At 40.9% G+C, this 13,534-nt stretch overlaps 1 protein-coding gene across 4 annotated transcripts in view; it reads left to right on the plus strand.

The window, feature by feature from the left end:
- The window catches only part of ttll7 (tubulin tyrosine ligase-like family, member 7), a 76,976-nt gene that overhangs the window by 9,134 nt on the left and 54,308 nt on the right, over window positions 1–13,534 (plus strand). For all 4 annotated transcript variants that reach the window (XM_034230009.1, XM_034230012.1, XM_034230010.1 and 1 more), the window contains exons 3-8: window positions 177–308; window positions 2,842–2,963; window positions 5,142–5,209; window positions 5,504–5,662; window positions 9,714–9,930; window positions 12,173–12,337. In XM_034230009.1, the coding sequence (XP_034085900.1) occupies window positions 177–308; window positions 2,842–2,963; window positions 5,142–5,209; window positions 5,504–5,662; window positions 9,714–9,930; window positions 12,173–12,337 (863 nt within the window). The remainder of the gene's footprint in view (window positions 1–176; window positions 309–2,841; window positions 2,964–5,141; window positions 5,210–5,503; window positions 5,663–9,713; window positions 9,931–12,172; window positions 12,338–13,534) is intronic.

A 13,534-nucleotide genomic window follows, 5' to 3' on the forward strand; every position in this document is an offset into this window, starting at 1 on the left:
GCTATAGCATATACGCGCAATTTATTTACACCCCAGCCCCATAAACAAAACCTACTAAATCCCCTACAGACAGTGTCAAATATGTTACAATTCTCCAGCAACTCATGCTCCCCTCCCAGTCCTGAGCACAAGCTGTGACTGAATCTCGTGTTGTTGTATGCCGTCTCTTCCTCCAGAGGATCAAGGAGCGTCCCCCGTGAACGGGCCATCTGTGGGCTCCTACCAGAGCAGTGGGAAGAGGAAGGTGCGCACCAAAAAGAAGAAAGGCACCATCTCCGCCAACATCACTGGCACCAAATATGAGATTGGTACGGTAAACTATTTCTAATGATTTTAATAAATGACAGTTCGACAACAATACATATATCTGTTGAATTAAGATACAAATGTATCTGAAACAAGTTTGAAAAAAGAGCTAAAACAGAAACAGGACCATGCATCACTGAAATGTCAGTCTACAAAGATAAGACATCTTTTGATCAAAGAGTTTGTCTTAATGGAGCTAGTGCAGGATGAAAAGAGGCTGTCTTTGAGATGGGTGATGAAACCCTTTCATTGATGTATACTATCCTATTGATGTTTTTGTCAGAAAACAAGGTAGTGCTTGAAATGGTTTAGTAGTATTCCTATTGTAGTTCCAGTTGTAGTATACCTGTACCTATTCTTTGTGCAGTTAATTACTCAGTTATTAGATGTTGTTAGATGTGCTATTAACTTTCATACAAAGTAAAGGATAATTGTCTTCTACTTTTATGTCTGATCTAGCTAAATTGTGTACACTAAGCCTGTACTCCAAAGCCTCAAATTTCAAGCTTCTGAGTTTATATTTAAAGTTGGGTTGTCTTTCACGTAAGATAAGTGTAGTGTGTGACACAGTGAATTGTAAATTCATTTTGGAAACAGCTCTCAGTATGACTCAGTCAGTCCATCAAAACACAGCAAATCTAATCACAATGTTATCTCAGAAATAAAGAAAAATACACTGTAGATTTGACTCGCCACAATAAAATCTAATTTTGCTGTGGTGGATTGTTTGAAGGAGACCGTTGTTATTTAATGTTTTAAATTAAACCTAATAGAGTTGCAGACCTGCAACAGTTCACACAGAGACAGCTCGGCCTTACATACAAACATAAATCTTTATTGAGGTAATTTAACTTGGCAGTGATGTTTTTTGAGAAGGGCAAACAGAAGCAGTAAGCACTCCTCACATGGACAGTATATGCCAGTGTGGCAGCTCTAGCTCTCAGGGGTGAACTACAACCGATGAAACTAAGGAGTCAGCAGCAGCAAGTACAAGTTGAGGGCTGCCTGGATCCTGTAGGTAGATGGGAGTCTAGCTGTGAGTTAGTTTGCTTGCTGTGACGAGACTCTCACAGTGGCCATTCTGAGAGCAGTGTGGAGCTATTAAGAAGGAACATTAACACTAAGGGCCAGATGGATGGCTCATTTTTGCTGTTACCTTTTACGCAGCTGTCTTTTTTTTTGTTTTGGAATTTATAGTATTGCAGGTATGGGTTAAAGGTCAGAGAAAATGCTGTTGGTTTGCTTTACACCATCTGAGAAGGCAATGAACACTGGCTCTAAGGATGACTGTTACATGAGACGTGTTAGAAAGGATTGATTACAGCTTGCACTAAGACCCTACTGGTAAATGTAAGCATAGACCCCCTGTTCCAGTTAGCAAAACACTGTTAGCCTCTACTGACGTTAACAGATGGATGAAGCTACATCGGAAACACCTTTTTCCCATTCAAGTGCCACCATGCAACATTAGGCAAGCCTTCTCCAGGTTTGTGAAGGCTTTCAAGAAATTAATGAATACCCTGTTTCGTTGGGCATATGAATATTTCATTACTCACTGAATAATGAATAGTTGTCGGATGAATGTCCAAATGGACTCGCCACCCATCTCTCATACTATGGGGTTTCCAGTGGGATTTCAATGCATTACAGACAATTAATTCATCTTTTTGAAGAGAAGCATTACGATTGGCTGCTCTGCAACCATTCCATTAATGGTAAATATTACTGGGAGCTTTTTTGATCTATTATCTCCTGGACTGATTCCTCTCTTAATGTCTGCAAAAACAGAAATGAAGCCAGCAAAGAGTGAAATATTGATCCGTTCACTAGAAATATTTGATGCGTGGGTCAAAGTCACATCCTGCTCTATGAAGGCTGATGAGTGCTATTTTGGGGTCAAAAATAAAGGTCTAAGGAACCAGTGGAGGGGGGTAATATTCAGAGAAAATGAATATATATACTTTTCTGAAATTAGAGTTATACAATTGTGATAAGTTAGTGAGAAGGTGCAACAGTGATGACATGTGAACATGACTATATTCTTGAATCTGTTCATTGCATTGTAAATGCTGATCCACAAAATAAATCCCGTCATCCAAACTACAGTATGTTGTTTTCTTGTGAATTGGTCCAAATCACGACAATGTCTCTTCAAAGTTTGGATGCTTATAATGTGCTAATTCTGGGCTGAAAACTCCGTTTCCTTATTGCTAAATCAATCAACAAAGTATAATTTGATTAGGACATCAACTTCAGACATAATACAAAGCAAGCGGTGGTGTCTGTGGTGAGATATGGTTTATCTAACCATGCAAATTCAAGCGATGTTGGTTCTTGACAAAAAACAAACATTTCCTGAGTTCTTTTTAATGTACATTTACAAATTGAACCCCCAATATTTCTCATTTTTTCCCCAAGAATATTATGCCTCTTTGTCTTTGAGGACTTTCTGGTCATGGGTAAAACATATTTTGAAATGACTGCGTAGTTAATTTGAATATTGTAATACGATCTAATGTGAATGTTTTTCCCCAGTTCGTATAGTAATCAACGAGGTGGACTACATCAAGGCCCGGGAAGATGATGAGACTGCCAACCTCATCTGGAATGACTCGGCCGTGCAGCATGAGAGAATCGCTGAGCTCAGGAACTATCAGGTACACGGCATGTCAAGTAAGCACACATTGTCCGGGAGCATCGTAGTCTTGAGCTAAGATATAACGAGTGAGAATAAGGGTGTCAGTTCCAATTGCCGCACTGAACAGGAAGAAAAACTGGATCTTAACCTTTACAGTACAGTAGCAGCCGAAGACCATGATGCTGATCAGCTGGATGAATGTAAAATATATTATATGTTTTCTTAACCAGATTTTCAAAACAAAATCAGATGCCTCTAATTTGTATAGCACTGGTAAGGTGAAGAAGGATTTAACCTTACAGGAAAAGATGTAGAGGAAATGAAACAGTAGACCAAAGAGAAAGGTCATAATAAAACAAAACAAACATGACAGCTACCGCAACCCTTCCGTGCTTAGAGAATATTATTTAAACCTCTTTTGCTTTAAAGAAAACCAAATCCCTTCTTTAAAAAACACTCATTTGGTTAGAGAGGGACAAACATGACACCATTTTCTGCAGATTCTTCACACAGCAGTTATTGACATTCTTATAGAAAGCACAATCCACTTATCAGAGTGATGCCTTTCTCCCAAGCCTTTAAGAAATGTACACTCAAATGTTATGAAATCTGAACCGTAACAAAACAATTAATTAAGTTATTGTCAAATTTCAAACTGCAATGAGAGAAAAATCATAACATCTGTATCACAGGATTTTTACTTCTATAATGTATGTTTTTTTTGTAGAAATAAGAAAATAGGTAAAGGAAAATATAATGAAAAAGAAGATTAGACCAGATGAAAGGGGACAGCGTATAGAGACATTTGGGACAGATGGAGATGGGAAAAGAAGATTAGGTTTAAAATAGTGATAGTAGAATGAAATAAAATAGAATGGAAAGAAATGAAATAGGTGAAGCTGGACGTAAGACTCTGGATGTGTCCATGTGCTTTCCCTTAGACCCTGGGAGGTAAGAGGCAGACAGTAGATAGAGAAGAGAGGTGGACAGAGGGAGAGGGAACAACAGAGCATACACAGAGACAGATAGGAAGATTGACAGGTCGACTGACAAGTTGTGAGCAGCAGGGGGTGGAGGGAGGCAGGTTTCACATGTCACTAGTGATGATGACAAGACGGGCCTAAACAACAAGGCTAGCTCTGAGTTCTGTGTACTCGTCTGAAAGTGATCTTACCTCTGTTTGACCCCCCTGTCCTGCTGACTGAACTTGCCGCCGCCGCTCCCCCTTAGCTCCGAGCGTTAGCCATCCATCTTCCCGATCGCTTATTTGATTAGACCGGGCACTAATGATCGATTAAATCACAGACAGGAAGGAGTATGGCTTGTTAGGACAGGGGCAGCCAGGGTTCAGCAAAGTAGATTGAATATTACAAATACTGTAACAGCTTAACGTGTAGCAATGTGGCTAATGTTTTACCATAGAGCTGGTGATTTGCTGTCAATTGTTTTCACTTGCTCTCTCGCGCTGCTGTGCTGTTTCATGTGATCATTTCTCAGAAGAAAAGCAGAAGTCCCTCAACAATTGTTTTTGATTTCCCCTCACAAGCCACGTCGTCTCGCGGCATTGGCATAATTGTGCAATCTCTTCCGAATCCCTAATTACGTCTGTCTCGTTTGGATAATAATCACAGGATCCTTTTACACTCTGCGTTCTTGTTTTTTTCTCCCTCTGCTTCTCTATCTCTCTCCCTCTTTTGATTCTTTCCTTTTTTCCCCCCATTTAGTGATGTACTGTGAGAGTTTGCTGTCATGTTTCAGTTCATACGAGCCTAATTAACGCCCCTGTTCAGGCTCATTTGGTCAAAGAATACAGAAAACCCAGAGTTTTTCCTTTACCCCCCCACCCCCCTTACGGTGCATTCAAAGCAATTCATTCAACTGTCACTGCAGGAGCTTGCGATGCAGAACCAATTACCTCGGCCCCTCGGAGTTGAGATTGATCGTGTTTTTTTTTTCTCGCCTCTTCCCTCCCCAACCTTTAAAGTATAAAAAAAACACGGTAAACTAAATAAGGGTTGAGAAAGGTCTCAGCGTCACCTTTTTGTTTTGAGTCCGTAATTGGGCATAAATGTCAGAACATTGTAAGCTCACTTCAGGTTGCTGCCTTTAATGTGCTCATTTTTATGAAGGGGTGGGGGTGGAATTGAGTGGCGTAATGGCCCTAACAACATTATTATGTCTGCCTGTCCCTCTGCAGAGAATTAACCATTTCCCTGGCATGGGCGAAATCTGCCGGAAAGACTGCCTAGCAAGAAACATGTCCAAGTAAGTTTTCAAATGAGAGTCCTTTGGTTCAGATGTGCAAAAACAAAAGAATGTCAAAGCTCGATTTCTAGCCAGCTAGCACTCTAATAAGTCACAACTGTGTACTAGTAGCGTCATTACATTACATCATTACAAGCCGAACGAGTAAAAGTAACTACTATAAAAGCATAAAATGAATCTTTACTGTGAATAAAAAATGCAAAATGCACGTTATCGTTCAAAATAAGTGCAAGACTGCAGATGGTTTAAAATGATGCTTTACTCCCACACACACCCCTTTCTTTTCTTCTTCAGAATGATCAAGTGCCAGTCTCAAGAGTACAGCTTCATACCCAAAACCTGGATCTTCCCCGCAGAGTACACTCAGTTCCAGAATTATGTCAAGGAGCTACGCAGGAAACACAAGCAGAAGACCTTCATCGTCAAACCCGCCAACGGAGCCATGGGTCACGGGTAGGTCACGAAAGCCGAGGCATGAATGAGAACGAGAGAGACTGATGCAGGAACTAAACAACATACTGAGGGGAGGAAATTAGCACTAGAGCAAATAGAGGACAAGCACAACAAAACAAGGCAATAAGAGGTGTGTGACCCTGATGTGGGTGTCAATGGAAATAGCATTATGGCTGGGATCAGGTTGAGTAGATGAGATGAGAGGGTGTGGTGAATCTCATTGCCCTCATTGTCATCGATGGTCACACTCCATAAATCAGAGGTTATCGTTGCAAGTAGAACACACACACACACACACACACACACACACACACACACACACACACACACACACACACACACACAGACACACACTGTTTTTGGCAGTGAGGTTCCTCCCCTAAAGGTTTCTGCATGTGATTATTGGATTCCTTTATGAGGCATCATCAGCAAGGACCACTCAGACTAGAACATTTACCAATGGCCATGGCTGCTGCAGGGTACTCTGTCTCACAATAGCATCTCTTTATCAAAAGATGAGCAGGCTGTGGTACATGAATGCATATTTCATGCTTGAAGCCCCATGAGGTGAGAGGTTATTTCAGGTTGTGATGTCACATCTCTATGGCATGTTTTCACTATTCTGACTGTGGTCATCGTGAAGTATTTAGAAAATCAGTAAAAAGGCATGGTGACATGGTGATGTCTTGATATGGACTATTTACCAATTTAGTGTTCAACTCAAGTGTTCAATCACTCAACCCAACTGATGTGAAGCTTTTGTCCAAATGTGTGTCAATATGGGTGGAAACAAAAACATTACAAAACAAAGTTTACCAAGAGTTGAATTGGCCGCCCTTTGACAAAGTGTCAACAAAACTGATCATCCTTAGCCTGGGTGGGCATGGGGGGGTTGTTATTTTAAGTTCCTTTGCTTAGAGAAAAGCCTGTTGAGCTGGTTTGGTCATTTATTACAAAAAAACAAGAAGAAAGAAGAAATCTCTCAGGACATGTGGGCCTCTGCTCAGACTTCTGATCTGTATAATAGACTAAAACAATTGCTGAAGAACAGAAGTGGTCACTTAAACAAGTATCCTAAATCGTTTCTAAAATGAACACATTAACTCTTTCTAATATTCTATGTATGAGCCATAGCCAACTCATTTGAAACCCAAAACAGAATTCCACTGAGCTGTGATCTGACCTGTGTGGAGGTCAAGCCTGCACAGACATGACTAAAATAAAGTGTTTTCTGGTTCAAAGTTTGAAGTGTGGTTGGTTTAGCAAATAATTCAGTATCACAAAATTAAGTATAAGACAGGCCAAATTCAATATTAGGATTTGCTACAGTACAACTTAAATAAAGTGGAAAATGCCAAGTGTTTTCTGGTTCAAAGTTTGAAGTGTGGTTGGCTTTGAAAATAATTCAGTATCATACAATTAAGTACAAGACAGGCCAAACTCAATATTAGGATTTGTTACAGTATAACTTCCTCTGAAAAGGATTTGTTTTGTGTTTGTATGTCGCACATAGTTCTCTTAAAAACACTTCAGACTATTTTGAAATTTCCCAGATTTCAAAACATTATGAAGCAAGTATTTGCTTTAATTTCTTATTCTTTTAAAAATGTGATCCCTGTAGTGCATGTGTAAAGAAAGAACCTTGGATTGCATATATCACTGGCACCAATAGGTGGGGATATTGAAGTACAAATAGCTTACTGTGCTTCACCTCTCCCTCGAATTCTCTTTGAATTTGTCCTTTCTGGTATAATGTGAGCATTACTTATAACTCCATGCTGCACTAAGCCCTTATTTATTAAAGAATAAAAGGCAACAAAGGCTGAATCATAGCAATATATTAAGAATATGAAAGATGATGAATTTAGTTCGACCACTCAACGGCGGGCGGCTCACAAGATTAGATTTTTCTGAATTTTTTTCGCATGGTGTGACGAGGCAGGAAATTAAGTTATATCCCCCCCCTGTAATTTATTTCTCCGTCGGCCAACTAAATGAAGTTATTGTTTGTGTCTGAAGCTCAGCTTGTTATAAGGGAAACAAAATAAAAGCGCGTGCAGGGCATAAAAAGGCGAGATCCCCTCCGGTGCCAAATGAAATAGGCAGGGGAGAGTGGGCTGTGATTATCTGACACCACAGCTCATCAATCATGTCGTCTTCTCCTCAGCTACTCCTCCTTGACTAACTAACACCGTTAACCATGTCCTCATCACTCAACTCGCTGCCTCACTATTAGGAGGGCCCTCACATTGTTGGTCAATGTACCATCAACTGGCCCCTGTTATTTTCTGTTCCAAGATATAAGCAGGCCTATGAAATGATCCGTTATATTACGAGAGCATTAAAGTGGAGTGCTGAATCGTGATGAGGAATGTTTGATAAACCTGAGAGTAACAACAACATCACACTACAGCAACTGGGACAATTGTATCAAACCTCTGAAGGGAACTGCTGAACAAAAACAATAACCTGAAAGGCAATACCTGATCTGGATTCACACTTAGAAGCTCATCAACAATGCTCCAGTGTTTTTGCGTCCACTGAGTGGGTGAATTCTAATGTTAAATAACAACCTCATAGACTGCACTGCTCCCAGGATACTGTATGTGCTGGCTGTAATTAAAGAGCATTACAATGTTTGCCCTCCCTCCGGGCGGGGGCTTGGTGCCACAATATCTTACTACCTCAAAGTGTACTTTTTGAACAATCAACTCTTTACATCTTGGCTAAATATTGTGTATGTGTGTGTGTGTGTGTGTGTGTGTGTGTGTGTGTGTGTGTGTGTGTGTGTGTGTGTGTGTGTGTGTGTGTGTGTGTGTGTGTGTGTGTGTGTGGTGAGCCTGCTTGCATGGGTATAATGTAGCCTTCCAGGCAGAGTATGTAACTAATTTAGGCCAAGTCTGCCTTAACTATGAATGATGGTGATACAGGTCAGATGCAATGCCTCTGCATAGTGGGAGATTGTTTAGAAACGGCCCCTCACCCTCGCTGCACATATGCATACTCCCACACACATGTGAACAGACATACGCTCTTACGTTCACAACGTTTTTAAAATATTGCCCCTCACCCTTGCGTGCACAGCCACATCGCTGCATACAAACTAACACAACTCATTCTTGAGTCCAGCTAGCAATGGCCTGCGTACTATAATGCCTGAGTGCCATTGACATGAGACCAAAGCAAAATAATTAGAGTGGAGGTTGAACCGGAGTGCAATGTCTGCTCCTATTAACCTGCACACAGCTGAAAGACCCGGCCAAAGCATTTGATGCACTGTGCCATTCAGAGAGGGCAGAGTTTGGCTTCTGGAAATCACAATGTTCTCCAGATGCTCACTGGGTATTTCTCAGACAAACCAGCATTTGTGTAGTACCTGTCTGTTTTTTGTGAATTTATTTTTCAGCTGTTTTATTTAGCCAGGTAATGAACAGAATAACAAAAGTTTGGAATGCTCAAAGTACCTCAGAGCCAAACAGCTTGTCCTGCTCAAACTAGACCTGAGGCGTGCTGAGCGAACTCATTAACATATGTTTTCAGCAACGTTTCTGTAGCAGGGCAAGGTCACGTCAATACCATCAGGGCACAATGGCTCTGACCCTGTCACTCATAAGGGCTAAACCTCTTCATTGTTATTGCAAGAGTCATTCTATGCACAGCAAGGACATTCTCTTTCTGATTGCATCTATTGCTCATACTGATACTTACTGTCCATTGTTCTAAAAGGTCATCTTGGATTGTGATGACTGAAAGCTTCACCATTATTGGCAGATAAGGCACCAGAGTTAAATAGCCCCAACTTTTCCAGATGATTAAACACATGAAAGATTGTGCGGGACCCCATCAAATCTGTATACTGTTTGGCATAGTTTTTGCTTCAACATGTATATAAGACATTGCCAATGTCATCAATCATGTTCATGGTCCTTTCTATGCTGCCATCTATCATTTTTTCAATTATATTTTTCATCTTACTTTGCCATATTTTATTATGCTGCTGACGACACCCCAATTTCCCCCCTGAGGATTAATAAAGTTTCCGTCCATCCAGGATCTCACTTATCCGTAACTGTGAGAAGCTGCCAGCCCACGAGCACTTCATCGTTCAGGAGTACCTGGACAAGCCCTTCCTGATGGAGGGCTACAAGTTTGACCTGCGCATCTACGTCCTCGTCACTTCCTGCGACCCACTCCGCATTTTCCTCTACAACGACGGCCTGGTTCGCATGGGCACAGAGAAGTACCATGCACCCAGTGAGGCCAACCTGGTGAGTCACAGACGTAGTACTACTAAAAAAGACTAATTGTTTGTGTAGAATTATTCAAAAATGAAAATAGAAAGTGCCTCACAGAAGCAGCACATATGATCATAGACACATATCGTAACAGACTAATAACAGGACAAACGTTTATCTGATTGCTTTTTGTGCAGTCCCATTTGATGAATTGTAGGAATAAGTACAACTGTTCATGTATACAGTACTTAGTGTGTGGCCATTCATAAAGAGACAGACAGTAGAAGTAGAGCTGTAAAGAGTAATTCAAGGCCTCAAAGATTCATTCATGCTGTTGACATTTAAATTCTTAATCAAGAATGTCCACAAAGAAAGGCATGCAACTGTATGCACAGAGCCATCAAGCACCAGCATACATAACATTTATATAACCACATTAACAAAAGATGTTTCCATTTTTACAGAGTGATGAAATCATAAAAAATGACGACTCACATTTGAAGCTTGATTTGAATACATCGAAAAAAGCTTTGAATATAAAACAAAATGACATCCGAAGCATCCTTAAGTAGAAGTACATTTGCAGAAAAATGTATTTGCCATGCTCGTCGGAGCCATGGGCTTGTGCAACTCAACGAAATCAAATTCGACTCACAAACACACTGGGGGACAGAGGTTAGGAAACACAGTGTAATCTCCGTATGATCACACAAACATGCATGTACTCATATACACAGTCAACAGGGCCAACAACTGTTGTGTTCACACACCCAGGCACACACACACGCACACACACAGATTGGGCAAGCAGGCATACTGTATGCACACAGCTGAGCGCAAATGTCCACATGCCAGATGTCTCCAGTTATATCAACCCGTTCATATTTGCCTTGAGGTTCTGCACCTGCTGAAGCACAGTTTGTTGCTGATGATGGGATGTAAAAGCACACACACACAGCTCCCTATCAAGCGTGATGCTTATCTACAATATGAACACACGCTCACATCGACATATGGACCCCCTCCCGTGACACAAATGCGTATTGTCTTACCCTGTCTGTGACACATGATGGAGTGAGGCGTGCCATGGAGATGCATGTTCAATCCCACAGAGAGTGGCTCCTAGACAGCCATCATGGGCTGGAGTGGCCTCCGGTCACGGCGTTATTACCTTGTAGGCTAAGGACAAGGAGGTATTGTCTTCAACTGTGAAGGATAGTGTGTAAAGAGAGGGATGCACATTGGCACATTTTAGCCAGGCTCTGTTTGAACTGCGGGGCACTATGGCTCTGACTTATCTTATCACTGAGTGCTTGAGATTTCAGGGCTCTATGATTATAAGCTTGTTCTGCTGTTGCGCTCATTATCTGTCAATCCCATAGGAGTGTAAGAACCAGCGTTAGAACAGAGCATTGATAATTCCCATATAACACAGTCAGCCGTTCTTCACTTCTCTTACTACATGTCTTACCCTCTTTAGTAATTTCCTAGGGACACATTTGTGATGTTTTTTCTTTTTCCATTATTTTTGTCTACACATATTACTAAGGAGAAAATGCTTTACTTTACAATTTGTGTATGTGCACTCAGGGAATAATGCATGAATACCCTTGAGGACATAGTTTCATGTGATGATTATCACTGACAAAGGTATACTTTTACTAAAGACATAACAGCCATTTGAGTATAACATATACCCCATGTATTAAAATAACATTTCATTGCATATACAATTGCACTTGCTTCAATGGAGATATTTGCAGCTATTAGTATTATAATGTGGTTACATTGGATAAACAGGAGGAGGAAGCAAGTGAACGAGAGCTTCATTTCTTCTTCAGCCCAGTAAATAAAGGAATTCAGTGGAAAGAAGACAAGAATGATTTGTATGCAACAACAAACAAAACATGCCATCTGGTGCAAATAGATGCATGTTCTCTCTGCATGCTGTTGCTATGACATTCAGTTATTACTGTTGTCACAGCTTATAGCAAGACGTTTACTTGTTTTAAAAGTACACCTAGACCAGTAACTCTACATCTGGTCAAATTGTCTTTTTGATTCAATTAAAAGGACACAACCTGTTTTGTTTCGTTATTTAAATGTTGGTAGTACTGTACCAGTGTCAGCAGCCCCTTAAAGCCAGATCTGTGTTCCTATGAAAGAGACATCTCATGTAGTTATCAAATAAATCTAGAAATCCTTACTGCCAGGTGTAAACATGCATACGTTGATAATGCATCAAGGCCCTCCTAACTCCAGTTTCTCTCCACAGAGCCAGCTCTACATGCATCTGACTAACTACTCAGTCAACAAACACAACGAGAACTTCGAGCGAGACGAGACAGTGGACAAAGGCAGTAAGAGGTCCATCAGCTGGTTCAACGAGTTTCTCCGCGCCAACGACTACGACGTGGCCAAGTTCTGGGGAGACGTCTCTGTACGTGGGTAGTCCTCCCAAACACACACAAACACAGTTACATGCAGACATATCATGCCGGATGTGTAATTCTACAAAGGATGTGCGTCATGATAACAAAAACACAAGAGACGCTAACACCACATGGAGGCATCTATAAGTGTAATCTGGAAGCATGCCTTCATATATACACATCCTCTTGCTCCTAACCAACACATGTTAGAAACAGAACACAAGAGGACCGGCAAAAGGTTTGATATGATTTGTTATGACAGTAACTCAGTGAGCTTCAGAGCTTTGTTTGACTCCAGGAAGAACTCAGCAAAAACATAATTCCTGGAGGCTGAGCTCTCTTCCAAACACCTTTACCACAACAGTTTTCTATCATCAACGTTTCACCTTCTGGACCTGATACATTCATTTTCTTTCCATCCATCTCAATACAGTATATAGCCCTTCCCTATTGTTACTATTCCTTGTTGCCTCCGCCCACAGCTATTTGGGTTGTATGGGCCTTCAGTGTTTGTTCTCTGTCTTGTTGTTTCTTGTCACAAGCTATCAACCTAAAAAGTCTAATCCCATTGGCTATTTTACTCTCTTCTTTACATCAGCTTTGACTTTTCTGTAGCTGGAACAGTGTGGCTGCTGTTCTTTTTTATGTAATGTTTTTGTTTATTCTCCTTTCTTATCCATCTGATGTCATCTCCCTGTTTGCTCCATTTTGTCATGGCGTTAAAGTTCTTTTTTCACTCTTTTGTGAAAGTTTATTTTTCTTTTATCTATCTTGTCTCACAGTGACACATCAGAGTGTCACCCTCTGACTCAGACCTTCATCCACTTTGGTGTTAGTGCTGTCCGTTCACAGTCACACACTGTGTTTTGTTTCAACTCTGTATTCGTGCTCTCCGTTCACTCTCCTCTCTCCTTCTCTTTTCCTCTCTCCTCTTACATTTTGTTCCCGTACAGACGTAGCAGGCTGCCCTGACTCTTCGCCAACGGTCTCGGTCAGAGAGTCAGAGAGTTTGTTTGCCAAAAGATTTTCTGTGGGGGTTAAGAATATCGTGTATGTGTTTTTTTCCCCAAGTCTCACTGACATCTCTTTCATACTGAGGTACTATTGATGTGCTGTGTAGGGCAGAGTGTCACAGGATTGACCAGCAATGCTTTTTTATGTGTGTGTCATTTTGAGAGCAGTGTCTGTCTACCAATGTGCTAGTT

Source organism: Gymnodraco acuticeps, unplaced genomic scaffold, assembly GCF_902827175.1.
Source record: "Gymnodraco acuticeps unplaced genomic scaffold, fGymAcu1.1, whole genome shotgun sequence".
NCBI classification, from domain to species: Eukaryota; Metazoa; Chordata; class Actinopteri; order Perciformes; family Bathydraconidae; genus Gymnodraco; species Gymnodraco acuticeps.